Below are 25,835 nucleotides of genomic sequence, written 5' to 3'. Positions count from 1 at the left end.
TGTGCAGTCATTGCATACGGTTTGCTCATTACAAGGAGGAGGGCAGAGAGATGGCAAGAGGAACTCTACCACCTATCTTCGGTATCCCGAGGAAGCACAAAGTGTCCGAAATGGAGGAGACATATTTTTCTTTTCTTTATTTTTTATTGGTTTGTTTGAAGAGAAGAGCAGAAAATTCATTTAATAATGGATACCAATTCCAAGAAACATATTATTTGAATCGAAATTAAATCATATATTGATGGTTATTAAGTACACAATATACACCGCAAGAAAATAAAATGCAGACGATTTTTGCAAAGCAAACAATTTCTGTTCCCTCTTTCTTCATTTTTCACGTGAAGTCGTTCCTCATTTTGTTATACTTTTCCATCATTGCCACTGCCAGTATGTTTTTTTTTTATTATATCAATATTAATTTAAACAAAAATAAATAAATATAAAGAGAAAAGCTTTCAATTCATTCCTGTTATTTGTTAGTTTTAATCCGACTGTACATTACTTTGAAAGGATGAACCTCAGTTTTGTGATTTAGACCTCACTTGACCTCACTCCCAGAGGTCCACGGTGCAATGTTTTTTTTCACCACTGGGATGCTGACGGCGTTACCCGCCTACATTTTTTTCCTTTGGCGGGCCCCGAGTCAAATTTTGGGTGCCTTAATTGACCCTCAGCTGTCAAGACTTTGAGAACCCCTGTAGACCAACTTCGGAAAACTGTAATACCACCCTAGAAACGCTAGAGGTCAGCAATACTCCCCGTCGCGTAATGACTTCGGTTAGGAAAAGTGGAGTCTAGTTCATTTTAAACAGCGCTGTCTTTTCCTATGTTCGAAAGGAAGCACATTTTCATCTCTCCTTGACCCGATGACGTTTTCCACAAAGGCTAAGCAAAGGATAGGAGATTTGACTATTCGTAGAGGAATAGGGACACAGCTAAGGAGTCTCACCGCGTCCGCCATCTTGTCGTCACGTGACAGCACTTGGACGTTGGATGTCCATGTCCTACAGGCTGCAGCGAGACCTTACTCTGCCTGGCAGCTTGGAGCCCACGGCCCGCCTCCTGGTTTGGAGGAGCCCAGTTAAGGTCACCTAGGTGGCTTTCAATCGGGATTATTGTTAGTTTGTAGACGATGATACATGACCTGGTGGTCCACTGCACTATTGGCGCATTTCCACCAGTCTGCAATAGGCACGGGTCTCGCTTCCACCGCCATAAGTACGGACCGAGCCGTACTCGTCTCGCCGTACTCGTCAGTTGGGGTATTGAGGCGTCTGAAAGGGTGCCGGCAAATTCGAGCTACACACGCCGTCCGTTGACTGGTCGACAGAATCGTCAGTTCCGTGCGAAAGGGGTATAATGAAAAAAACAACGCAGTACCCGTGAGGTATTTCTGTACAACAGCGAAAGCTTCGTTTATTGAAGAAAAGTCTGACGTCCTACATTGAGGCTCTAATTTGTGACGCATTCTTTTTCCTTGGATTGATTAGCAGGCTACACTATGTCGGGCTGCCATGAGGTCACGATGCCTACATAACTGCCGCGGCTATCGTCATCCCCGATACCCCACTTACCATAAGGGTACTGTCGGCGGTGGAAACGCGAGCCGTAACTGAGCTGGGCTTTACCGCGCCCTCACTACTGGGCTGAGGCGTGCTGGGTCCGAAGCGTACCCGCCGGTGGAAAAGGGGCATAAGGTTCTTCCACTGCACTAGTGTACAATCACTGTAGTATCACTGCACAAGTGTAGTACCACTGTCCATCCTGACACAGGGTAAAGAAGCAGAGTGTAGATTTCTCAGTTTATTTGAAAACACGACATTACAGTACATCCTAGAGTCTCTTTTCATTATGAAACATGAGTAGACCCCGGGCTCCCAGCAGGGGGGCATCCAGACTACTCGGACCCCAACAGGAGGTCGTCATGGACCCATCACCTCCTCCCCCCTGGAACCCCCCCCCCCCCTAGGGCCTCAAACACACCGCAAGACCCACCAAACCCTGCAGGACAGCACCCACGAAACCCTATTGTACAGCCCCTCAGATAGACCCCGTCCCGCTCTCTACCCTGAAACACTAGAAATACATTTGAGACGAAAGATAAGATACACGTTATCACGCCGAGGAAACACCTGAACACCACACTCCTTCGGGCGGAGCTCAGAGTTCATGGTGTGGAACACACCTCTGCTCAGACCTCCGGGCTGAAGTCTGACCTACGACCCCTGGCAGTGGTCTGAGGGAGTCTCTAGTAAAACCCCATTTATATAAAATGGACCCCGAGACCGCCCTGGGGAAGCCTGCCAACCGTTCTCCGGGTTCTACCAGAGGTCCGGGTTGGGCGTGTTGGCGAAGCCCGGCTTGCTGCGGAGGTTCCAGTAGGTTCCGTTGTGAATCCACACCTCGCGCCCGGCCTCGTCCACCGTCCGCCTGGAACACAACATGAGGACGTCAAGCAGCCAATCGGAGCCCAGAACCCTCTCACGGAGGCGGACCGACGGGGAGAGGTGGACCAATGGGGAGAGCCTACCTGAAGAAGCGCGGCATGTGCTCCTCCCCCTGCTTCACCAGCTCCTTCCTGCGCTCACGCTGCTTCTCCTCCACCTCGTCCTTACGCACGTCCACCGCCGCCACGTCGCCCTCCTCCAGCAGCCTGCCCGCACACACACGATGCACCCATGAACGGAAACATACCCACGCACACAATAACTAATGAACAGGGGTGGACACTCAAGCACACGGCTTCAGTAGAACAGAACAGTGTTACTACAGTACTTCATATGCTATACATCTACCACCATATATCTAGAACCAACTTCTACACAGGTGTGTGTGCGTGTGTGTGTGTTTGTACCGCTGGTCGGGTCGGTAGCGGGAGTCCGTGGGGGGCAGGAGCCCTTCCAGGTCGGGGGTCAACTCGTTGAGCTCGCGGGCGTATTGCGAGAACCCGTAAAACTTGACGTGGTCATCTAGCTGCACGGCTGGACAGGAAGTGACATCACAGCGGGTTATCGCGAGTCCGACCCAACGGAGGGTTGCGGCGCGCGTGTGTGTGTTTGCGCGCGTGTGCGTGTACTCACTGGGCTTCCAGATGCATTGTGGGGTGGGGAAGGTGTCGCAGAAGATGCCCTCGTGCCAGAGCCCCCCGAAGCGATGCACCACCTCCCCGGCACGGTCCAGCACCACTCCCTGCACCTCGTTCTTACTGCTGTCAGAGCTCCAGTAGCGCGACTGCAACAGGAAGTGGAGGAAGAGGAGGAGACATTAGCGGCAGTAGCTCAGGAGGCACCGCGGGTCGGCTGGTAACCTGAAGGTTGCTGGTTCGATCCCTTCGTTTCGTAGGAGGCTGAAATGTGCATCCTGGCGTTACTGAGGCCTAAGGCGTGGCGCTCTGGGTCACCTTGACGAAGGTGATCTTGCAGGTGCAGACGTCGCTCTGGGTGTTCTTGATCACCACGTCTCCGTAGTGCTCCAGCCAGCGCTGGGGGCTCAGCACGTTGTGGATACAGGTCACTGCCTTGTTCCACTCATAGTGGTCCCCGTACCTACACAATATACACGCTACATTAGCTGGACACACACACACGCACACTATACACACACTGCATTAGCTGGACAGTGACATGGTCATCATTACACACACCACCTTGTTCCACTCATAGTGTCCCCCTTACCTACATAACAACACCCCACCCACTAACATGCCCCCCCCCCCACATCCAGGGAATATGGAACCTGGCATTTCTCTGGGTCAGCAGCCTCACCTGGGCAGAGACACGTTGACCTGGCCTGAGGAGATGATCTCAGCAGACTTCCCCCAGAACTTGTACTTCCATCTCTGATCTGGACGAGGGAGCAAAGGTCAAAACCAAAGTCAGGGGTTAGGGTCAGGGTTGGGGTTAGGATTAGGGTGAGTTTCACACCAGAGCGTCGGCTCACCTTGCCAGAAGGAGAAGTTCTCAGAGTCGGCGTGGCAGGCGGAGACTGGAGGGTGATGACTGACCTGAGACAGACAGACGAGTGTTAAATGACATTTAGGCCCAATCCCAATATATTTGCGATGCTGCAAATATTGTACATTATTTAAACTAAAGGTTATATTTACAGAAGAACATGAGAGGATGCAGGAACGTGATACGAATGACATTCACGTCTCTTTTACTAATTACCTGTGCCAATTTATGCAAACCCTCCCACAGGGGCAAAGTGCCATTTTAATGATCTTCTTGTCACCCGATATTCGTTCTATTACTGGCCTTATTTTTTTTAGTGTTAGCCTATTTGAATTAATTACGTAATGTTTTGTGTTCACATTCTGTGTGAAACATAAGTTCAGTATAGCCTCTTTGAGTGTATGAAATTTGAAAGCGTGAGTGTGTAGTGAATGAAAAATGTGTGCGTGTATGGTGGGTCAAGTTTCTGTATTTGATAAATAAACCCCTTTTCTCTAATAATGTTTCCTACCATAAAATTTCTGTGGACATTATGCGCCATAGCTTTGGCTATAGGCCTACACTTAAATAATTCATTCATCTGTCAAGGCAGTAGCTCGTTGTGTAAACATTTTATATGGATACGAATTAATGAGTTTGACGTAAACCAAATTAGGTAACTTGTGAAATGTGATAACTAATGAATCAAAAGTCATGCTTCCAAGTGACCAATGTATATACATTTATTGGTCAGTGCGCATACACAATCGTAGCACATTGTACTGGTGGGTAAACACGCCAGCATCTGACAAAAAATAATCTGCCAGCTGCTCCCTGACAAGGGCCGGTTTTGGTGAGAGTCGGGAAGATATCGGATGACTCGCGAAAGGAGATCATCAAACTTTGGCGCCTACATCCGAAAATACTGGAAATGCCTCTCCTCGTCCAGGCTTCTTATTGGAAGAAACAAATTCCCCATCCTGATCTTTTGTGGTATTTAAGGGGCGCACATACCACCGCCTATCTCTGCTCTTCATCCCTCTTCTTCCGTAGCCACTTTGATCGGAATGTCACCTGGAATGTCACCCGCGAAAACACCGGTGACTCTGCTGCCACCCATAGCGCGAGTGGTGTATTGCATGTCATGCAATGCCCGCGACGTTCGCGTATGCTGTGTAGACTTTGAAAGGAAGCGCGTCGCTCGCGTCGTTTACGCGCGTTGCTCGCGTTGACTATGTAACGTCCCTTACCCCTTCCCCTTACCCCTCCCCCTTGCTTTGAAGGGTTAAGGGGAAGGGGTAAGGGGTAGAAATGGGATTGGGCCTTACATTACAGTTATTGAGTGTAAAGTACAAAGTGTGTAGTGTAACGTGTTTAAATGTTAGTGTGTAGAGTGTGTAAATGTTAGTGTGTAGAGTGTAGAGTGTGCAGAGTTTGCAGGGTGTGTAAATGTTTACTGTGCAGAGTGTGTACCTGTTCGCCGACATATCTGAAGCCGCGGTCTGGCCGGTTGTTCTCGTACGTCTCCCCAAGGACAGGGTTGAAGGGCTTGTAGCGGCTCCTCCAGGAGGCCCAGGCGTAGCCGGAGATGGAGAACGTTGCCAGGTACACCTGGACACACAACCAGGGGTATCAGCTAGGCTAGCATCAGCAACACCCACATACAGAGGTGAGAGGCTAGGCTAGGCTAGGTACCATGCGCTGGTAGCGGTCATCGGCAATGTAAGCGGCTAGGCTAGGCTACATACCATGCGCTGGTAGGGGTCGTTGGTGCTGTTGGCGGCTAGGCTAGGCTACGTACCATGCGCTAGTAGGGGTCGTCGGTGCCGTTGAAGGCTAGGCTAGGCTACGCTACGTACCATGCGCTGGTAGGCGTCGTCTGTGCTGTTGGCGGCTAAGCTAGGTACCATGCCCTGGTAGGGGTCGTCAGTGCTGTTGGCGGCTAGGCTACGTACCATGCGCTGGTAGGGGTCGTCGGTGCTGTTGGCCGTGTCCAGCAGCGCGCTATACTCCAGCTCCTCGCTGAGCCGCTGTAGGAGGCTGAGCGGCTCGTTGAGCGCCGCCGGCATCGACACGCGGGACAGGTCCTTCCCGATGTTGTTGTATAGGATGGTCATGATGCCGATGTGGCCGTTGTCAGTGCAGGACGCGGGAAGGATCTTACGGCGTCCTAAGAAGGGGGGGAGAGAGACAGAGAGAGGAGGGAGATAGAGACCAACAGAGACAGAGAGAGCGAGAGCGAGAGAATGATGTTTAATCTTAATGTGATTAACGTGGACATTGGATGCCTCCCAGCCTGCGGGGGCAGTGAGCAGTTGTGTCTTGATCCGATCTTACATTTTATCTGGATCAAATCTGCCCTATGGGTTTTTAAAACTTTGAACTCAGTTTGGCATCTATTTGATCCAAAAATAACAGGATTATCCTGATCCCATCAGAAGGGGGGAATCAGTTGGTTGGAAATTTGGTATTTGGATCACAGTGATCCAAAAACGGGTAGAAAAATAAGATGGATCAGGTGATCCTGGATAGCAAAACATGGGAATTCTGAAATCCGGATCAATTTGATGCAGATTTTTTTTTTTAAAACTGGGCCCTGGTGACGGCCGAGGGGACCAGTGGCCGAGCCCAGAGCGGCTGCACTGGTCCCAGTTCACCGCGGACCAGTGGGAGTGGGCGGGGCTTACCGCTGTCGGTGAGGAGGCGGGGCTTGTCCGGCGCGCTGGAGACGCTGGCACGGTACTTCACCGTGGCGGAGGCTGGGGACGAGACGGATCACCTGTCAGCCAATCGGCCGCTTTACACACAACCCCGCCCCTCCCCACGGGCCACGCCCCCGACCCTCCCCCTGTGACCGGCCCGTTGCCGCGGCGACTCACCGTGGCCCTCGTCGGGCTCCGAGGTGCTGGTGGTGGTGATGTCGCTCAGCCCCGACTCGTCCGACGCCTCCGCCTCCGACGAGCTGTCGCACAGGATGACCTCGCTGGCGTCGAAGTACTCCGCCATGGAGTCCGCCACCGAGGGGGGGCGCCGACGGGACGGGGTCCGCTGGGGGCAGAGGTCAAAGGTCACACACCGCACAAAATGCACTAAAACATACCAGAGTATACACACACACACTACTACATACCAGAGTATACACACACACACACACACACACACACACACACATTACAACATACCAGAGTATACACACACACTACATCATACCAGGGTATACACATACACACGACAACATACCAGAGTAAACACACACTACAACATACCAGAGTACGCACACACACACACTACAACATACCAGGGTATACACACACACACTACAACATACCAGAGTATACACACACACACACTTTACAACATACCAGAGTACACACACACACTCACACACACACAGTTTACAACCTACCAGAGTACACACACACTACAACCTACCAGAGTACACACACACACTACAACATACCAGAGAACACACACACACACACACACACACACACACACACACACACACACACACACACACACACACACACACACACACACACACACACACACACACACACACACACACACACACACACACACACACTTTAATTTAGGTTAAACCAAGTAAAGTGAAGTGTGGGTTAAACCATGATAATTTAAGTGAAGTTGGGTGGAACCACGTGACCCACCTGGTCAGGCCGGACGGTGCAGAAGGACTCCTCGGTGGAATCGGAGGAGGAGAGCGAGAGCGAGTGAACTTTGGTCAAGCGAGACTGCACATCGAGCTGACAGACGGACGGACAGACGGACACCCAGAGGAGGTTAAAGCAACGCGACCCAAAGCAGCTTGTATTAGTGTGTGCTAGCTTGTAGTAGTTTGTAGCAGTGTTGTAGCAGTGTGTAGCGCTTGGCAGCACATAGCAGTGTGTAGACACCAAGCAGCAGCACGTAGCGCTAACAGCATGCAGCAGCTTGTATTAGCTTGTGTTCGAGTATAGTGTCGTAGCATGTAGTAGTGTGGCAGCAGTGCATATAAGCGTAGTAAGATGTAGCAGCATGTAGTAGCAGTAGGGCATAGTAGCGTATGGTAGCGCGTGTACCTCCGACAGCGTGCTACAAAGGGTGGCTAGCTGGTGGCTAGTGTTTTGTTTGAGGTCGGGGGCGTTCCAGGCATTTCTAAGTCTCTCCCTCTCCAACGTCAACACCTCATGGACCGACTTCAGAGACGCATGCACTGAAACGCAAACACACACAATATTATAGCATCACACACAGGCAGTAGGAGACCGGGGAGAGAGTAGAAGACAGCAGAGAGAGTAGAATACAATGAAGACAAGACAGACTCTGCAGAATGATACAGTAGAGACAGTCCAGACAGTAGCAGCATCAGAGGGTCCTGACCTCGTTGGGACGCCACGCAGATGTCCTGCTGGATCTTCTTGGCCTCGGGGGAGGTGACCTGGGGGTTGGACAGCTGGGTGTACACGTAGTCGGGGATGGACTGCAGTGACGCCCCAAGGTGACGCTGGCTGACCGAGTTGTTGCTGCTCAGGTGGCTGGAGGTGAACTGGAGAGGAGCAGAGGGTCAGTCATCCAGCCTGACCACTGGCCTGAGAGGATCAGTCATCCAGCCTGAACACTGGCCTGCTGAGGTCTGAGAGGAGGTCTTACCATGCCGCCCATGGCCTCCACGCGGGACAGGGTCCTGGAGTGGCCGAACACCTTGCCCGACTTCTTCTTGGGTTTCTCCAGGGATAGGTTCTGGAAGAGAGCCAGATGGAGCATCAGCTAGGAGCTACGGTCGCTAGGGGGGCTACGGTCGCTAGGGGGGCTATGGTCGCTAGGGGGGCCACGGTCGCTAGGGGTGGCTACGGTCGCTAGTGGGGGCTACGATCGCCAGGGGGGTGCGCTATGCTCTCTAGGGGGGGGGGGGGCTACGCTCGCTAGGGCTACCTCGGTACAAACATCTTTAAAAAACTATTATATTGGCGGGACTGATGATGAGTGGTGGAAAGCAACTCTACCTGCATGCTTATTCGCTGCTCCAGGTCAGTGTCTGTGATTGGGTTAGGGTTAGGGCCTCCCTCCAGCCAATGGAGTCGCTGGACCAAAGCCTCCATCTCCACCAGCTCCAGCTGGCACCGCGCCAGCTCTGAGAACGAAAGGACAATATCGGTGGGTTCACGTCGATGGAAAAAAGGGGGAAAACATTTTCGCGACGTCGGAAAGTTCGCGTGAACGACACCTCATGACGCTGATCTACTTCAGTTCGGCAACTCAGGCCAAATTTTGATAACAGTTGCCCAGTTAGTGACGTATGGTTTACTAGTGATGGCATGAACATTGCGGAACTCAATATAAAATAATCAACCATCATATCACATACTTTACTATCGATTGACGTAACGTCTGTTGGCATGACTTTTCTCAGTTTTAAACGTTGTGTACTGATAAACCAGATCTAGATAAGGGGACGTGTTGCCTTCCATATAGTGGCAATACTGTATGTGCTACTCATAAATAAAAGATAAAGTATAGTAGGTGACAGGCATCAACAAAAAAAAGGCATGCAAACGTGAAACTGATCCTACCAAGTTCTGTTTAGTTCTGACTGGTTTTTATCGGATAAAAAAACCCTGCTGTGAAGAACTTTTAGATTCCCAACCGGCTGTTTCACAAGTGCACATGAACGGTCGCTGTCGGGAACACGCGTAACCGTGAGGGTCATCACTGGCGAGCCGTCTCGTTATCACAAGGAGAGTGAACGCGCCTTATAGCACTAAAGAAGTTAACCCAACTAACACACTAACGTAACCTGTCACTAAAGAAGTTAACCTAACCTGTCACTAATGAAGTCAACCAAATAAATAACCTGCCACTGAAGAAATTACCTCCAACTAACCAAGTTAACCTGAATAACCTACTTATGAGCCTGGCCTACCAATTGAACCCAACACTAAACCAGTTAACCCTATCCAATAAAAGGTTAGTGAGTACAATGAAGAGCCCAGCTGTACTGGAGACCCAGAGCCCAGAGGAGCTGAGAGGTTCTGACCCTGGGAGGTGGTGTCCGTGTCGTCGGTCTGCTGGAGCCAGGCCGAGACCTTGTTGTTGACCCCGCGGTGGAGGGCTCAGTAGGGGTCCCTCGGTCCCCGGGGGTCCCGTCCTCCCCCGGGGCGGCCTGGTAGGCCGACACGGAGCTGGTGTACTGCTGCATGGAGGGAGGACCGGGAGGTTAGGATGCTACTCAGACGTTAGTGAGGCTTGAGACCAGCGGCCGCCCTGGGGGTACTGACCGCGTTCCTGTGAGCCAGGCTGGCCATGGAGGGCAGGTTCCCCTGGCCTTGGGAGAGGGCGTGCAGGACCCCGCGGTGGACGCTCATGGCCTCGTTCTTCTTGAAGATGCGGTGAGCGCACAGCTTGGTCAGCCAGATGTAGAAGAGCTCGTGGCTCTTGGCCTAACAGAGGGAAACCATTAGATGGAGTAGCAACAGTTAAACCATTCAAATGTTCTCTTCAAAGTGTCCAGAAGGTCCAGGAGGTTGGCAGTTCAGGAAGTGCAGTGGGGTGACTTGTAACCGGCAGGTTGCTAGTTCGATCTCCGAGCACCTCCTAGCCGATTGTCACCCCTCCCTAACTCTCCGAACAAGCTCTCCGTCGCCTTGCCTTCAAATGTTGGCGATGTGTGAATGCGTGTATGAACCGTTCTTAGTCGCTTTAGACATAAGCGTCTGCTAAATGCCCTAAATGTAAATGCAAGGTCCAGAAACCACCTTGGAGGTCATTTTGCTTAATTTGAGTGGTCAGGAATATTTTTATGGTTGGGTTGGGGGTACGTCCATGTGGTACAGACTGAGGGTTGGGGGGTACCTCCATGTGGTACAGACTGAGGGTGGGGGGGTACCTCCATGTGGTACAGACTGAGGGGCGGGGGGTACCTCCATGTGGTACAGACTGAGGTTGGGGGGGTACCTCCATGTGGTACAGACTGAGGGTTGGGGGTACCTCCATGTGGTACAGGACTGAGGGGCGGGGGGGTGCCTCCATGTGGTACAGACTGAGGGGCGGGGGGTGCCTCCATGTGGTTACAGACTGAGGGTTGGGGGTACCTCCATGTGGTACAGACTGAGGGCGGGGGTACCTCCATTGGTACAGGACTGAGGGTTGGGGGTACCTCCATGTGGTACAGACTGAGGGTTGGGGGTACCTCCATGTGGTACAGACTGAGGGGCGGGGGGTACCTCCATGTGGTACAGACTGAGGGGCGGGGGGTACCTTCATGTGGTAAAGGTCGTCGCCGGCGTCCAGGTCGAGGCGTTCGACTTCTGTTGACGGACAGGACGGCACGGCTGACGTCCAGGGAACCGTGGAGCTTCCCTCTCTGGATCTGAGACGGACCGACGTCAACCACACGTCACCAACAAGCCGCATGTCAACGTCACTTCATGAGATGTCATCAATTATCAGATCTGATTACTTACGTCCTGATGAGTCTTGGCATACTTGAGGATTCCTTTTTCCAACAGGAAGTACCTCTGAAAAAGACCAATCACAATCAAGACCTCCACCGGAAGCTGTACGGGCATTGAGCGGCACCAGGGGTCAGGATTAGAGTTTCACACGTCGTTATGGCTAGCTCCCAGATTACGGTTGTGGTTGCCCTTTAAGGGAACCTGCGTTGCCACCAGGGTAAATCACTCATCTGGGTGGACACTCCCACTTTGTCACCAGAGGGTACAGACTGGCTGATCAACATCCCAGCTGGAGGAACAATGGGGGCCTGTCAAAAGCAAACAGTAGCTTGTTCGTCCAGTCACCTTGTGCCAGCCCTTCAGAGGGTACTTCCGTCCCTTCATCAGGTATCCCTCACAGATCCCAGGGATGCTGAGGTCCAGAGAGGAGCCGGCAGCCACCGACATGGTGGTCTGCTGAAGATCATCCAACACCTCCCAGTCACGAGTCTGACACAGAATCACATCGATCACAATATCAGAACAGATCAATAACCTATTGATGCCGTCTCCGTCTCTCTCTTCACTGTTTAACACCGTCTTACTCTGTGTACGATACAACAACATGCAAGGCTTTTGTCGTCAGGACCCACCTACATCCACCCTGACGATAACAGCTGGAAATCCAGTTATATTTGACCTCTACCTTTATTAAATAATGCACAATAACATGATCAGAGACAGTGACGAGCTAACTTACCCCATCACACATTTATATGTGATAACTTAAATCTAAACTTTAATCCATTTTGAATCACCTGCTCCAGGTGTTCCAGCCCAGGTCTCACCTGCTGCAACAGGTGAGACCCGACTGCTACAGGTGTTGCAGTCTACTCACCTGCTTGGTGTGTCTGGAGGAGCCGGTGCTGCCGTTACGAGAGTGGCTGGGTTTGAACCCGCTGATTGGAGATTTCTCGAAACCACTGATCACCGATTGGCTACTGTTCAGAGGAGGCGGGCAGACCTGGGGGTCCCATGGATGCGATTGGACGAGAAAATGTAGCAAATCAGGAAGCTCTCAGGAAAGGTCCACGGTCATGGCACTGGAAGGCAAGAGCGACACGTTAGATAAGAAGACAACAAATAATCTTGACAACAAGAAGGATCTCCGATCTGCCGTCAAAGTGCACTGCAGGTTCAAAGACTGTAGAATTAGAAGGATGAACAAACTAATTATCCGGACCAGTCTGGAGGTGTAATGCAGTGAGTCAGAGACCAGGGATTAAACATAAACGAAAGAAGGAACAAGGACAAAAGAGACTGCTACATGGGTCTTGAACCACTGAAACCGTCCCACGGTTGATCTGACGTCTGGCTTTTCCTGTTCCTCCTGGAGGCTCAAGAGACCTCCCCGTTTCCATTTCCTGCACTAGGAACCAGACAACAGACTAACCGACCTCTATGGTGCATTATGTTGTTATTTTGTCACAATAGACCTTAGGTTTATCCTAACTAAATCTAAACAACAAAGTTGTAGGTGATCTACAGAATCATATATATTTAGTCCTTTTCTGCTGTGAGCCAAACGTCCCGTCTGAGATACATAAAGAACGTCGGAATTTATCTGACGTCACCCAAATGACAAGACAACATGTACAGACTTGATAGTCATAGTAAATAGAACATCAAACAACCCCTGCAGATGTACAGACCTCTGATAGAGTCGCAGTAAATAGATCGACATACAACCAGAGCCCCTGCCCTGTTGACCAGGTCGGTGCAGAAGGAGAACATTAGGAGGTTGCTCCAATGCTGTACAACATTTGTTTCATTGGATACACTAGAACTCATCAGAGCCTTTCCCAGTGTGCAGTAGAACAGCAGCAGCAGAATTAAGATGAACAGTCTGCACCGTCAAACTCACACCCGGCTGGAAATAAACAAGATCTTACTCACAATGCTCGCCAATAGGTGCTCTACGTTCCGCTGCTTCGGTGAAATGAACTGAGCTTAGCTGAACATAAGGCAGGGTGCAGGAGAGAAGCTGGTTGGACGGGGGAATATCTTGGTGAACAGGTATCTGGGCGGGGTCCCGACCACATGGAAACACCCAGAAACACACCTGGAGACCGAGGGGCGGGGCTTTTGTGTGGTAAACAACCACAGATTTCTGGTCCGCTGCAATATCATCAGGTTTGTCAAGTCAACATCCCTCTAGCAGCAGGAGAGATGTTGTTGTCCTCCATCTTTCTTGTATGGAGGAGATTACCTCATCCTCATGTTATCCAAGCAGCCTACCCGTCTAGCCCATCCCACGAAGGCTATGCACCCTTGTTGCACAGGACGGTTTCACCGGCAGAACCTTTACAATCTCCCAGTCGGCCCCGCCCTTTACCGCTGTCTGTGGCCTCTTTCCTACTCCAGAAAACATTAACTTCCCATTGGCCACGGCTGCTTTCCCTCTCACCCCGGGGCCGGTCGGAGGGTAACCTATAGGACGGGCCACTAAGCTCATATGTCACAGCTGAGAGGTTGACTTCCCTTCCCGTGGTAGAGCTTCCTCTTCCTCCTCGTTGTGTGTCACGGTTCACCCAGTCACCTGCAGAGACACGCTGCTACGCAGGCATGACCGGAATGTCCTCAGACGAGTTTAAGCTACCGACAGGAACTTCAGTCAAGAAAAACACTCCTCTGGCCTCACCACAGAACACACTGAACAATGGGCCGCACAATGCACTGTCAAAGTCAGGTCGACCCGACCAGTCCAGCGTCCAGCCCACCTGGACCACCAGCGTCTAGACCCCCTGGACCATAAGGGAAGCAGACACAACAGGAACCCCCATAACTCCCTCCCCTCTGAACTAGAGAACCAATGCTCCAACAGTCAGAACAACAACGGCTCAAACGTCCTAAAGTCCTCCTTAAAGCCCTTCTTCCAGTTCACAGGCCCCATCCGAACACCAGGTCCTCTAAAGGACTGAGAACAACCCCCCCCCCCGGACCCAGAGGGACGTGGGGAGGACACGGGAGAGGATTCTCCCCCTGGACGTTAGGAGGGGGACACCCCAAGCTGGACGGGGAGGAGGGGGAGAGACGCTGAACGTCAGATTTAGAATGGCAACGAAAATATACAAAGCGTGGGAAACATTGAACACATGCTCTTCAGCTAAATGGAACGAGATAGACTCTGATAGCAGCCTGAACGTCCGCTCATCCCTATGACAACCAGACCTACCCATGTCAATCAGGAGGGAAGTTCATCTCTAGCCGTCTATCAGGAGAGAAATCACGCTCCTCTGGAGTCACCCGACCGGTCTTGACCAAGAATGTACCCGAGACACGTATCTGGTACATTCAGTGTGTCATGCACAACAAACTCTACATTAAGGTACACCTTATGCACAACATCTACTCTACATTACAGTGCACATTTTACTCCACATCATACTCTACTACACACTACAATAAATCCTACTGCCCATTATAATCTAAATTAAACATTGATATAATGGGTTTGCAATGATGGGATTCACAAAGCTTGCCATCTCCAAGCACATTAAATCATAGATTAATTATTCTATGTGCAAATGACCCCTGTCATATACAAAATATATAAAATATCATGAACAATCGAATATTATTAGTATGCATTAGTATGTACATTAAAAGCAGTGATCCATCATGAGAACTGGCCTGGAGTTTGAACGATTATGGAGAGAGAGAGAGAGAGCGAGAGAGAGAGAGAGAGAGAGAGAGAGAGAGCGAGAAGGAGCGATATAGAGAGGAAGAGGGGGAGGGAGACAGACAGAGAGATTCATTCTCGTTGAAAACGCTGCTGTTCTTGGCCAAAAAAGATAAACCCCACAGTGATTTCCTCCTGCACGCACAGAGGCTGGTTCGGGAGGACTCACCTGTCACCGCGGCGCGCTGCGGGATCCTGAATGAAGTTCTGAGGTCCTCACCTACACGCCAAACATTTCCCTGCGACACTCGTCCACGTGCGGCGTCACTACGTCACTACGTCACTGCGTGGCAGGTGTCTCACCTGTACTGTTATTATAACTTATTGTATTATTACCACTACACAACTCTTTTTTGTGTGTTACAACTCTTTTGTGAGACTTTCTACATCAAAATAAACTCATTACGCGCTGGGAACTTCGCCTTACTTTCGTCTGAAGTCCAGTTTGTAATTAAAGCGTAAAAAACCTAAGCGGTCGACGAAGAGGCTGGGGGGTCTAGAGAGGCTGGGGACCGCCGCATGTACGGTTTTTCTGTGGGGTCTCCGCTTCGACAACACCTGACGTCCGCTGAGGATGCGATCAATTAAACGGCAAAGAAGACACACGCGCGTACACACACAGGCATGAGCGCGCGCCCAACAACACACACACACTCCTGCTTCACTTGGTATCGGTCTACAACTCGACAGTCGGGTTTAAGGAATCCGAACGATGTAGCCTACTATCCTCTCTCTCTGAACCAGTTCTACAACTGGCTTAATTTTCAACTAATATAATCCACTTTACCATCATATAAACAACATGACCTGTTTTCCTTCATCACTTGAGGACCTCACGGAAGAAATATGCATTGGAACCCTTTTTTTTTTTTTTTTCTTTACGGGGCCTTAGGTCCCGGCCATAGCACAGACCCTCCCCACATGCCTCCCTCTCACGCTAGCCAACTGAGCTAGCTACGCTATAGCCAGCTACGCTAGTTGGCGCCACATGGTTGAACACCGAGTATAGTGGACAGAACTTTGGTTCCAGTGCGCCCACTTCAACGGGTATACTGTTGAAGTGATCCTTATGTCTGAAAGACCTCGTGTCTCTAAGAAGGTGGCAGCTGATTCTTGTGTTTTCTCTCCTGACATTAGTATTGGGAAAGTTCTCCAAACGATCTGACTCTAGAACCCCGCTACTCTACGGCGGGAAGGCCTCTTAGTTCACCCTGACCGTGGTCGATGTTCTGGCGAAAATATTCAGCTCTAAAATGAGAAAAGTATTGAAACCTAAGGTTAGAATCATTTCTAGCCAGGAAAGGTTTTATGCGTCTTGTATTCAACATCGCTTATTCGGCAATACCATTTGAGGGATTTATAAATATACACTCTTAATGTTGACTTAACAATTCGGCCTTTTGACAATTTCCCCCCCGAAATTCCTCCCGTATCGTGCACACTACCCCGGTATACAGCTGCGCTGAAATAGCCTCGTACAGCAACAGTTCAGCGAAGTTATTATTAGGAAGTTCTTTAGTGTATTTGGGTGGTCCTTAAAAGGACCTTTGGTTTGGGGCAATGGTGATGTCTACTTGGAACTGGTGTACTTGGTCACCGCCTTGGTGCCCTCAGACACGGCGTGCTTCGCCAGCTCACCGGGGAGCAGCAGGCGGACGGCGGTCTGGATCTCCCTGGAGGTGATGGTGCGGCGTTTGTTGTAGTGAGCCAGGCGGGAGGCCTCACCGGCGATACGCTCGAAGATGTCGTTGACGAAGGAGTTCATGATCCCCATCGCCTTGGAGGAGATGCCGGTGTCGGGGTGGACCTGCTTCAGCACCTTGTAGACGTAGATGGCATAGCTCTCCTTCCTGGACTTGCGGCGCTTCTTTCCGCCCTTAACTGCGACCTTGGAAACTGCTTTCTTGGAGCCCTTCTTGGGCGCGGGTTTTGCTACCTCAGGCATGTTGAGTCTTGATGCGGATGAAGAGTACTATGGTAGACGGCAGTATTTATAAGCGACGCATGCAAATCACCACGGGATAGTCCGTCTGTGTGATTGGCTGGAGCACAGGACTCATGAATTATGTTAATGAGATAGATAATCTATTGTAATCAGTCACTAGAGACGGTAAAATATAACTATAAACGGGTTGTTCGTGATCGATTCCTCCTGATCCGATCACGGCCTCTTCTGAACGGTTTAACATCCATATCATATACATTAAATATTACTTTATGAAAACATACAAATCCTTGATATATCTCTTCATACATATGTGAAAAGTCTCAATGACATTGTGCGGTATCTCTTCATATAGGTAATGATAAATTCGATAAAAAACATTATTTATTGGAAGCAGCGTGTTGTGACTGAGAAGACATAGGCTACTTCACAGTTCAGGTAACGGTACAATAATTGCGCGGGATGTTTGAATTCAGGTTTACAATTCAGTTCCCCTTTTTGGCACGTCGTAACGATTGTACCATTTATATACTGTTGCCACGTTAACAGCTCGTTGAAGAAAGGTGTCAGATGACAATGTATCGGAGAGCTTTGGATTGAGGGGTAGAAGATCGTACAAATCAGTTCAACCAATGTCCGTTTACCATTATGTTAAGTGATTCGAAGCCGCTCCTTCTTGGCGTCTTAAGAGTTTCTACTGTTATAGCTTTCGTAAAGTTTTAACCCACTTGTTTGTTTACAGAAAAAACGTGCATGTTAAGTTGTTAATACGTATAAAGACAAAACTACCAGGTTCATAGGATTGCAGCTTCAAGTATTTGGGTGGCTCTTAAAAGAGCCTTTGGGTTTAGGGTTGGAGAAGATGGTTTAACCGCCGAAGCCGTAGAGGGTGCGTCCCTGCCTCTTCAGAGCGTAGACAACATCCATGGCGGTGACGGTCTTCCTCTTGGCGTGCTCGGTGTAGGTGACGGCATCACGGATCACGTTCTCCAGAAACACCTTGAGGACACCGCGGGTCTCTTCGTAGATCAAACCGGAGATACGCTTCACACCGCCACGACGGGCAAGACGGCGGATAGCGGGCTTGGTGATGCCCTGGATGTTATCACGGAGAACTTTACGGTGACGCTTGGCGCCTCCTTTCCCGAGTCCCTTTCCTCCTTTTCCTCGACCAGACATGATTGACGGAGCTGTTAGCAAATGCAGAATGAAGCCGTGAATTGATGCTCCCTGTTTATAAAGGCTCTCAGAGGAGAGAGAGAGAGACGAAGGGCGGAGCTCCCGTACAGACCCCGCCCATTACCGCTGTTCAAATGTGGATGGAAAGTTTTAATAACGCATTTCATTTAATGATGCATGTAAATATAATTCACGGCAACATATGTTTTGGCTACAAAAATTAAATTCAAGACGAACTCAAAAATCGATCTTGTTTACATATCTGGTCGAAAGTAGGTACTTATAGTTCCTTGTTCTCTAATGACAGCAAGTCTTGTTCTTAATTTGATCATATGCACATTTATAGTAATTCATTATATCTTCAACTAAACATATACTCTGCACCTTATACGTCTAATGCACGTCTGGTTAGAGGATCATCTTAATTTCTCTGAACTAAAATAAGGTATATTAGTTTGAAGTCGTAAACCCTCATCTTCCCGTAAACAGTAGAAGCTTTCCGGTCCTTTGTTCTCTTACGGTTTCCATATTTTTCTCAACTCACGTTGTATCAATGCAACATTGTGGCAAATCGTTTAACTTTGTTAACAATTTTGTTTCACAAATTGGTGTGAAGATACAATCCACAATGGGACTTATAGACAGTCATCTGTTAATGCAGCTGCACGTCCAAGTAACCTGGACAGCTTCGGGCAAAAGTCAATAATGACTTAAATACTAAATTATGATTAATTTAAATGTAGATGTACGGGGTAAAAACGAGGATTGCTCTTTTGGGTATGTAGGCGGCTCTTAAAAGAGCCTTTGGGGGTACTTGTGGGCAAGTCAGTTTAGGCGCGTTCTCCGCGGATACGGCGGGCCAGCTGGATGTCTTTGGGCATGATGGTGACCCTCTTGGCGTGGATGGCGCACAGGTTGGTGTCCTCGAACAGGCCGACCAGGTAAGCCTCGCTGGCCTCCTGAAGAGCCATGACGGCGGAGCTCTGGAAGCGCAGGTCGGTCTTGAAGTCCTGAGCGATCTCCCTCACCAAGCGCTGGAAGGGCAGCTTGCGGATCAGCAGCTCGGTGGACTTCTGGTACCTACGGATCTCTCTCAGGGCCACGGTCCCGGGCCTGTAACGATGGGGCTTCTTCACGCCGCCGGTGGCCGGGGCGCTCTTACGGGCAGCCTTGGTGGCGAGCTGCTTCCTGGGGGCTTTGCCACCGGTGGACTTACGGGCGGTCTGCTTGGTTCTTGCCATTATAGTTGAATGTCTTCAAAATCGTGATAGCTACAGACTGGTCGAACAGATTTATATAGGCAGCCCCGGAGAATCCCAACACGCTGATTGGTCCTTGTAAAGACGCTGTGAGTGGCCAGGAATCGAGTCCCGCCCTCACATTGATGCGCGCCCACCTCATGTTCTTTCGGTTCAGCTGCTTTCATATATTTATTATTTCCTAGGATTAATCATCAAACCAGAATATCACTATCGACCAGCCTGTTTCATTTATACATCCTAATTGAATCAAGAAACTCAGATTGAAATATTGAATCTAATCACAAGCGAGACTTTAGCACACCCAACAGATCTGTTAGTAGCCTGCTGTAAACTCTACATCTGTTTATATTCCACGCGTTCGGTGCGCATTACGGAACAAGGACGGCATGGAATATTTTATAACAGGCTACGTGACGAAGGGCGGCTCATTTTGGTTTGGTAGGTGATGCGCTTTGAGGCTTTAGTCCACCTTATCCCTTATATTGCTTAAGAAAAACAAATGGATTATAGATTGTTGCCTATTTGCAATAGCACAGCAGTCAGCGATTTATGGGATACAATATGGGTGGCTTTATAGAAGTCCTACACACATACTTTATAGAAGACCACCTCACGCAGCCTTCGCTCTGCATCAGCACACACCCTCAGACCACCCAAGACCAAGGTCCGCACCATGGGCGATCGGGCTTTCTCCACTGCTTCCCGAAGACTGGAACGCCCATCCTGACCAACTGAAGGCCCCACAGACTACAGCTGTTAAAAATAAATAAAAAAAACTATCTTTTGCTAATTTCCCCTCTGTATGCATTTTTTAACAACCCCTTTTATTATTATTCTCTTAAACTCTAGCACTTTGAGTTTCTGATTGTTAAGTGCTCTACAAATGAAATATATTATTATTACAGAGAGAAGTGCATTCGGAATATATGCTCTTAAAGTTGTGTGGGTGGCTCTGAAAAGAGCCTTTGGGGGAATTCAACTGGACAGTTTACTTCTTCTTGGGGGCGGCCTTCTTGGCTGCTTTGGGCTTTGCTGCCTTCTTTGCCGGAGACTTCTTGGCAACGGGCTTTGGAGCTTTTTTGGGGCTTTTGACGGTTTTCTTTGTAACCTTGGCCACAACCTTCTTGGCTGCGGTGGGCTTCTTCGCCTTCTTCGGGGTCGCTTTCTTAACTGATACCTTCTTGGTTGGAGTCTTCTTGACTTTCTTCGGGGTGACGGCCTTCTTAGCCGCGGCGGGTTTCTTGGCTGCGGGCTTCTTGGCTTTAGGGGCGGCGGCCTTCTTGGCAGCGGCGGGTTTGTTTGCCTCCTTGTTGATCTTGAAGGATCCGGACGCTCCGGTGCCCTTGGCCTGGAGCAGTGTTCCCTTGGTCACCAAGCTTCTGACTGCGGCCTTGACGCGGGAGTTGTTCTTCTCCACGTCGTAGCCGTCAGCAGCAAGGGTCTTCTTCAGGGCCGGAAGAGAGACTCCGCTTCGCTCTTTGGACGCAGCCACGGCTTTCACGATCAGGTCGCTCACACTGGGGCCGACCCTCTTCGGCCGGGCAGCGGGCTTCTTCTTGGTGGCTTTCGCCGGGGAGGCGGCAACAGCGGGTGCAGGCGCTACTTCAGACATGTTCTCGGGAGGTTCTGTAAAAGATTTGACTGAGGGCGGTCAGTGGGCTGTCCTTATACACACGATGAGAACCGTACAGACTCAACCAGTGAAAAATTACTCCGAGTGGGAATGATCTTCTCGTTTGTGTTTCCTCACTAATTTGATCAGGATAAAGACCCCAAACGATGACAATATTCGACATGTCAAATATATGCACTACAAGAAGACATCTTAAGTTTGAACATTACCAAGTTCGATCCTCCGTGGCTGAAGATAATGTTACTAAAAAAACCTTTATTGCGACACGAGACGGTTTTGATATCAATGGCTTTAACTTTGATATTTGTTTAAAATAGTAGAAAGGGGATATTTAATGCGGACAAAGCTTTATGATATGACTGAGACTTCGGGCAAACAGTTGGCATCTACCAATGTGTCCTGTGTGTCCGTAGTTTAGGTTAAAATTAACGTATTTAGCGGCAGTTAAACACACGCGGTAGTCGAGGTTCGTAGTTAAGCAGCCAGGGCCAGAAGACGCATGTACATCTCTGTGGATTTTAAACACACACCATGTTCTTCATTCAACCAATGTGTTTAATTTGTGTTAATGTTTGACGTTTATAAAAGTTTAATATTGTGTGTATCCACTTAAACCGCTCCTTAGCGTTTCATGTCTGCAGCGCTACCTATACCCTCCTAACATCCTCGGTCGTATTAGGGAAATCTTACAGAATAACGTCACTGGCTCGCTTTATTTCGTTTTTTAGTATATTGGAAAATAAATTGTTTTTGGACCAGATCAGTGAGGCTTATAGGAGTCAGCAAAATACTATTCTACTTTGAATATAGGCCTATATATGGAAATCATGTTGGTTATGATTGATGAAGATTTTATACGACTTTCTTTATTAATCCCACACAATAAATCTGAACGACGAATGGGCCTACACCTAATGGTTATTGAATTGTAAACAATAAGTGCATTGACTTCAAGGTGGTATATAAGATATGATTTTACATACATACTTTATGTTGCGTAGGTTTAAAGATCATTACCCTTTCCTGATCTTCAGCACACCCAAAAGGCCATACTCTCTGGCCCAATATTTAACTGAACCACAAACTTAGTTTGGCAACAGTGCCAACACTGACAATCAATATAACAATAGTACTGCATCACGATAGTAGGCAACGGTATTACAACAGTACTCCTGCATTAGTCCAGAACCGACACGTTCCTGAATAATATATTGAAATAAGTTAACGTTTTCACTCTTAAGATTAATTCTGTCCGCTCGTTCTCAGTTAATAGGTCTTAATTTATTTTACTTAATTCATTAGTCTTTCAGCCCAATACCATGTAGGCGTGAGTACAAACATCTGGTGGCCACTTTTTATGATGGAAATCTATCCCCAAATGAAACCGAAACGGAATGCTCCTGCGTTGGTTTTTAAACGATTTTTGAAGGGTTTCCTAAAGTGGACAATTAGAACTGCCAATCAACGTGTGGCGTGAGCATGAGTGCACCTTGAGCATCGATTTCCACATTCCCGGCTACATATATCCCAGTACACATACATATTTAACTATGCTTTAAAAGGCGAGGAAAAGGTCTATAAGGTATTTGGGTGGTCCTTAAAAGGACCGTTTGTTTAGTTGAATGGTGAGGTCTACTTGGAGCTGGTGTACTTTGTCACCGCCTTGGTGCCCTCAGAAACGGCGTGCTTTGCCAGCTCACCGGGGAGCAGCAGGCGGACGGCGGTCTGGATCTCCCTGGAGGTGATGGTGGAGCGTTTGTTGTAGTGAGCCAGGCGAGAGGCCTCACCGGCGATACGCTCGAAAATATCGTTGACGAAGGAGTTCATGATCCCCATCGCCTTGGAGGAGATGCCGGTGTCGGGGTGGACCTGCTTCAGCACCTTGTAGACGTAGATGGCATAACTCTCCTTCCTGGTCTTACGGCGCTTCTTACCGCCCTTAACTGCGGTCTTGGAGACGGCTTTCTTAGAGCCCTTCTTGGGAGCGGGTTTGGCAACGTCAGCAGGCATGATGTCTGTCGAATAGTCGGTCAATTTTCTACTTAAGTATTTATAGGAGGCGCATGCAAATCACCAAGGGATAGTCCGTTTGTGTGATTGGCTAGAAAAAAGGGAACCGGAATTATGTTGCTGGAGGGATAGATTAAATAGATGAATCAGATATATTGTAACTAGATTAACTAAAGGTAAGTTACGAGATCAATGATCGAATGGAACCATTATTGTGAAATGTACATGTAACGCACTGATCCAACTCACGTTCTCTTCTGACCGATTGAATATTCAACATACATAAAATATTACTTATGAAACCATCAATGCGTCACACATTAAATAATTATCCCAGTATCAATGTAGATAAATCTATACTGTCCGTTAACCATTATACGCAACGTAAAATGTACTCAGGGATGGGCAAAATTCAAAATTGTGTATAGCTTCTATCAGCTCACGTTTAGTTGAAGTGTGCAGTCATGTGACCCTCTGAAGGTTATGATGAAAAATGTGGCCCTCTTTATCATGAAATTGCCCATCCCTGATGTACTTAGATAATTTACGTCTATGCCATGTATGTTTAGTAATTCGAGGCAGCTCGTTCTCGGCGTCCACGTTTGCAGTTCTTTTTAACGCTTTAACCCGCCTATTTGGTTATAATTGAGAACATTTGTTTGGCATTTTGGTATCCACGTTAAAAATGCAATTACATTTGAGGTAATGCCATTGCATGTAGATTATAGATGCACACACATATTTCCGGGTATATCAAATACTGATTAGACTGGATTGCAGCTTCAAGTATTTGGGTGGCTCTTAAAAGAGCCTTTGGGTTTAGGGTCGGAGAAGATGGTTTAACCGCCGAAGCCGTACAGGGTGCGTCCCTGCCTCTTCAGAGCGTAGACAACATCCATGGCGGTGACGGTCTTCCTCTTGGCGTGCTCGGTGTAGGTGACGGCATCACGGATCACGTTCTCCAGGAACACCTTGAGGACACCGCGGGTCTCCTCGTAGATCAAACCGGAGATACGCTTCACACCGCCACGACGGGCAAGACGGCGGATAGCGGGCTTGGTGATGCCCTGGATGTTATCACGGAGAACTTTGCGGTGACGCTTGGCGCCTCCTTTCCCGAGTCCCTTTCCTCCTTTTCCTCGACCAGACATGATTGACTGAGCTGTTAGCAAATGCAGAATGAAGCCTCGAGTTGACGCTCCGTGTTTATAAAGGCTCGCAGAGGACCTTAGAGAGACGAAGGGCGGAGCTCCAGTACAGACCCCTCCCTATATATCTGCTATATCATACATTTGGTCATACATCGTCATAGATTCTACATTAAAGAGCACCTATTTGCTTTTTCGACTTTTATGACCTATAAACGTTGTTATAAGGATTTATAGTCATGTCTAAAGTGTCTAAAGAAAAGTAGGATAATAGGAAATGCAAATAACCGAATGTTACATGTCTGTTTGGGTTGTTGTTTTGAAGTTAAGTTAGTTAACGTCAAAGTTAACATACACCAATGGCAGTCGGCATCATCACTTACGTTCTCAGGGATTATTAACTTGTTCGTGCATAGCGTAAAGTAACTATTCACATTTGTATGTATGTAATGTTATAAAACATTTTTGTAAACTCTCCTTGCATAGCTAGACTAGCTAATTAGGGATATCATCTGTTTAAGTGCACAAGTGGAATCAAAATGTGGCAGGACTACATGGCACATTTATTTTTTATTTTTACACCTCTGTTGTATACTACAGTATATAAACAAAACTGAAATTACAGGGAAATGGCATGCTTCTGCACCATCAGCAGGCTACTTTTGTTTTTGATACTTGAGTATATTTTGCTTTTAACATAACGTACTAAATTAATTTCTTGTTTTAGCCACTTTCAGTTAAGTATGTTTTTGGATGCAGGACTTTAACCCGTAGTGCAGTATTTTTGTAGTAATTATTACTTCTTATAAGTAAGGCTTCATTTACACTACCTTGTGCAAGTGGCCATTTTACCTGTTAGCAAAGACAATCTAGGTTTGCAGGCTGTATACATTAATTTGAATTGAAGTTCATGTACAATTATTCACATGATGCATTTTATATCCTTTTTAGATGCATCATTCAATTGTTGTATGTGGTGGAAAGCCTGCAGTGGAACGCTGCACAACATGCTGCAGTCAGTTCCAATGCCCCCTTTGTCCATACGGCATGTTTAAGCCATGCCAACCAACCAGACTTCAGCGGCATTTGGAGGTCCACATTAAAAATGCCATTGCATTTAGATTAAAGATGCACACATGTGCGCGCATGCACACACACACACACACACACACACACACACACACACACCACAACACACACACCACACGCACACACACACACACAGATTTGCGTGTCTGTGTTCATGTGACTTGATTGTCATTGTCTAATATAAACATTTTTGGACTTTTTGAGCCATGGAAAGCTGTTCACCAACTGGACAGATGCATCAAAAGCCCTTCTGCAGGTGAAGGGCCACCGGTGTTTAGGCTGATGCAAAGGAAGGTGGATGACATAACTGAGGTCAGATTAAAATTTTGTTTGAGTTCCATCTGAGTTTTTCTTTTGTTTCTGGTCAGTAACCAGCATTTTCCATTTCCCTATTTTTTTAACCACTCTTTTTTTCCAATTCTACTGCAATTGTTGGGTCGCTTTAACCCTTATAAGGTGTTC

General features: G+C 48.5%; 5 protein-coding genes across 5 annotated transcripts; all 5 read right to left on the bottom strand.

Moving 5' to 3' along the window:
- Window positions 1-1,390: 1,390 nt before the first annotated feature.
- Window positions 1,391-12,786, bottom strand: LOC115532434 (oxysterol-binding protein-related protein 7-like). Its single transcript, XM_030342215.1, is given in 25 exon segments — window positions 1,391-2,430; window positions 2,531-2,653; window positions 2,855-2,981; window positions 3,081-3,231; window positions 3,401-3,545; window positions 3,765-3,843; window positions 3,940-4,003; window positions 5,406-5,543; window positions 5,888-6,102; window positions 6,620-6,691; window positions 6,812-6,980; window positions 7,604-7,699; window positions 8,015-8,148; window positions 8,316-8,481; window positions 8,586-8,675; window positions 8,939-9,066; window positions 9,580-9,610; window positions 9,970-10,125; window positions 10,211-10,372; window positions 11,190-11,235; window positions 11,237-11,301; window positions 11,396-11,449; window positions 11,732-11,875; window positions 12,264-12,442; window positions 12,723-12,786. Coding segments are annotated over 25 exon segments (2,907 nt in total). The 3' UTR covers window positions 1,391-2,321.
- A 3,854-nt stretch (window positions 12,787-16,640) lies between these two features.
- LOC115531976 (histone H2B-like) lies at window positions 16,641-17,093 on the bottom strand. The gene has a single exon (XM_030341371.1). It carries the CDS (start codon window positions 17,050-17,052, stop codon window positions 16,678-16,680), a length of 375 nt encoding a protein of 124 aa, XP_030197231.1. The 5' UTR covers window positions 17,053-17,093; the 3' UTR covers window positions 16,641-16,677.
- A 471-nt stretch (window positions 17,094-17,564) lies between these two features.
- On the bottom strand, window positions 17,565-24,331 carry LOC115532367 (uncharacterized). The gene is given in 6 exon segments (XM_030342131.1): window positions 17,565-18,232; window positions 19,129-19,485; window positions 20,486-21,119; window positions 22,827-23,141; window positions 23,875-23,981; window positions 23,983-24,331. Coding segments are annotated over 6 exon segments (2,031 nt in total). The 5' UTR covers window positions 24,288-24,331; the 3' UTR covers window positions 17,565-17,919.
- On the bottom strand, window positions 19,488-21,120 carry LOC115531849 (histone H1-like). Its single transcript, XM_030341163.1, has one exon. The coding sequence runs from the start codon at window positions 21,103-21,105 to the stop codon at window positions 20,482-20,484; it is 624 nt and encodes a 207-aa protein (XP_030197023.1). The 5' UTR covers window positions 21,106-21,120; the 3' UTR covers window positions 19,488-20,481.
- LOC115531957 (histone H2B 1/2-like) lies at window positions 22,675-23,163 on the bottom strand. The gene has a single exon (XM_030341332.1). It carries the CDS (start codon window positions 23,134-23,136, stop codon window positions 22,759-22,761), a length of 378 nt encoding a protein of 125 aa, XP_030197192.1. The 5' UTR covers window positions 23,137-23,163; the 3' UTR covers window positions 22,675-22,758.
- Window positions 24,332-25,835: the final 1,504 nt, after the last annotated feature.

Source organism: Gadus morhua, chromosome 2 (genome assembly GCF_902167405.1).
Source record: "Gadus morhua chromosome 2, gadMor3.0, whole genome shotgun sequence".
In the NCBI taxonomy this organism is placed as follows: domain Eukaryota; kingdom Metazoa; phylum Chordata; class Actinopteri; order Gadiformes; family Gadidae; genus Gadus; species Gadus morhua.
Note: the sequence above shows the minus strand (reverse complement) of the source record. Positions and strands in the feature narration are given on the sequence as shown.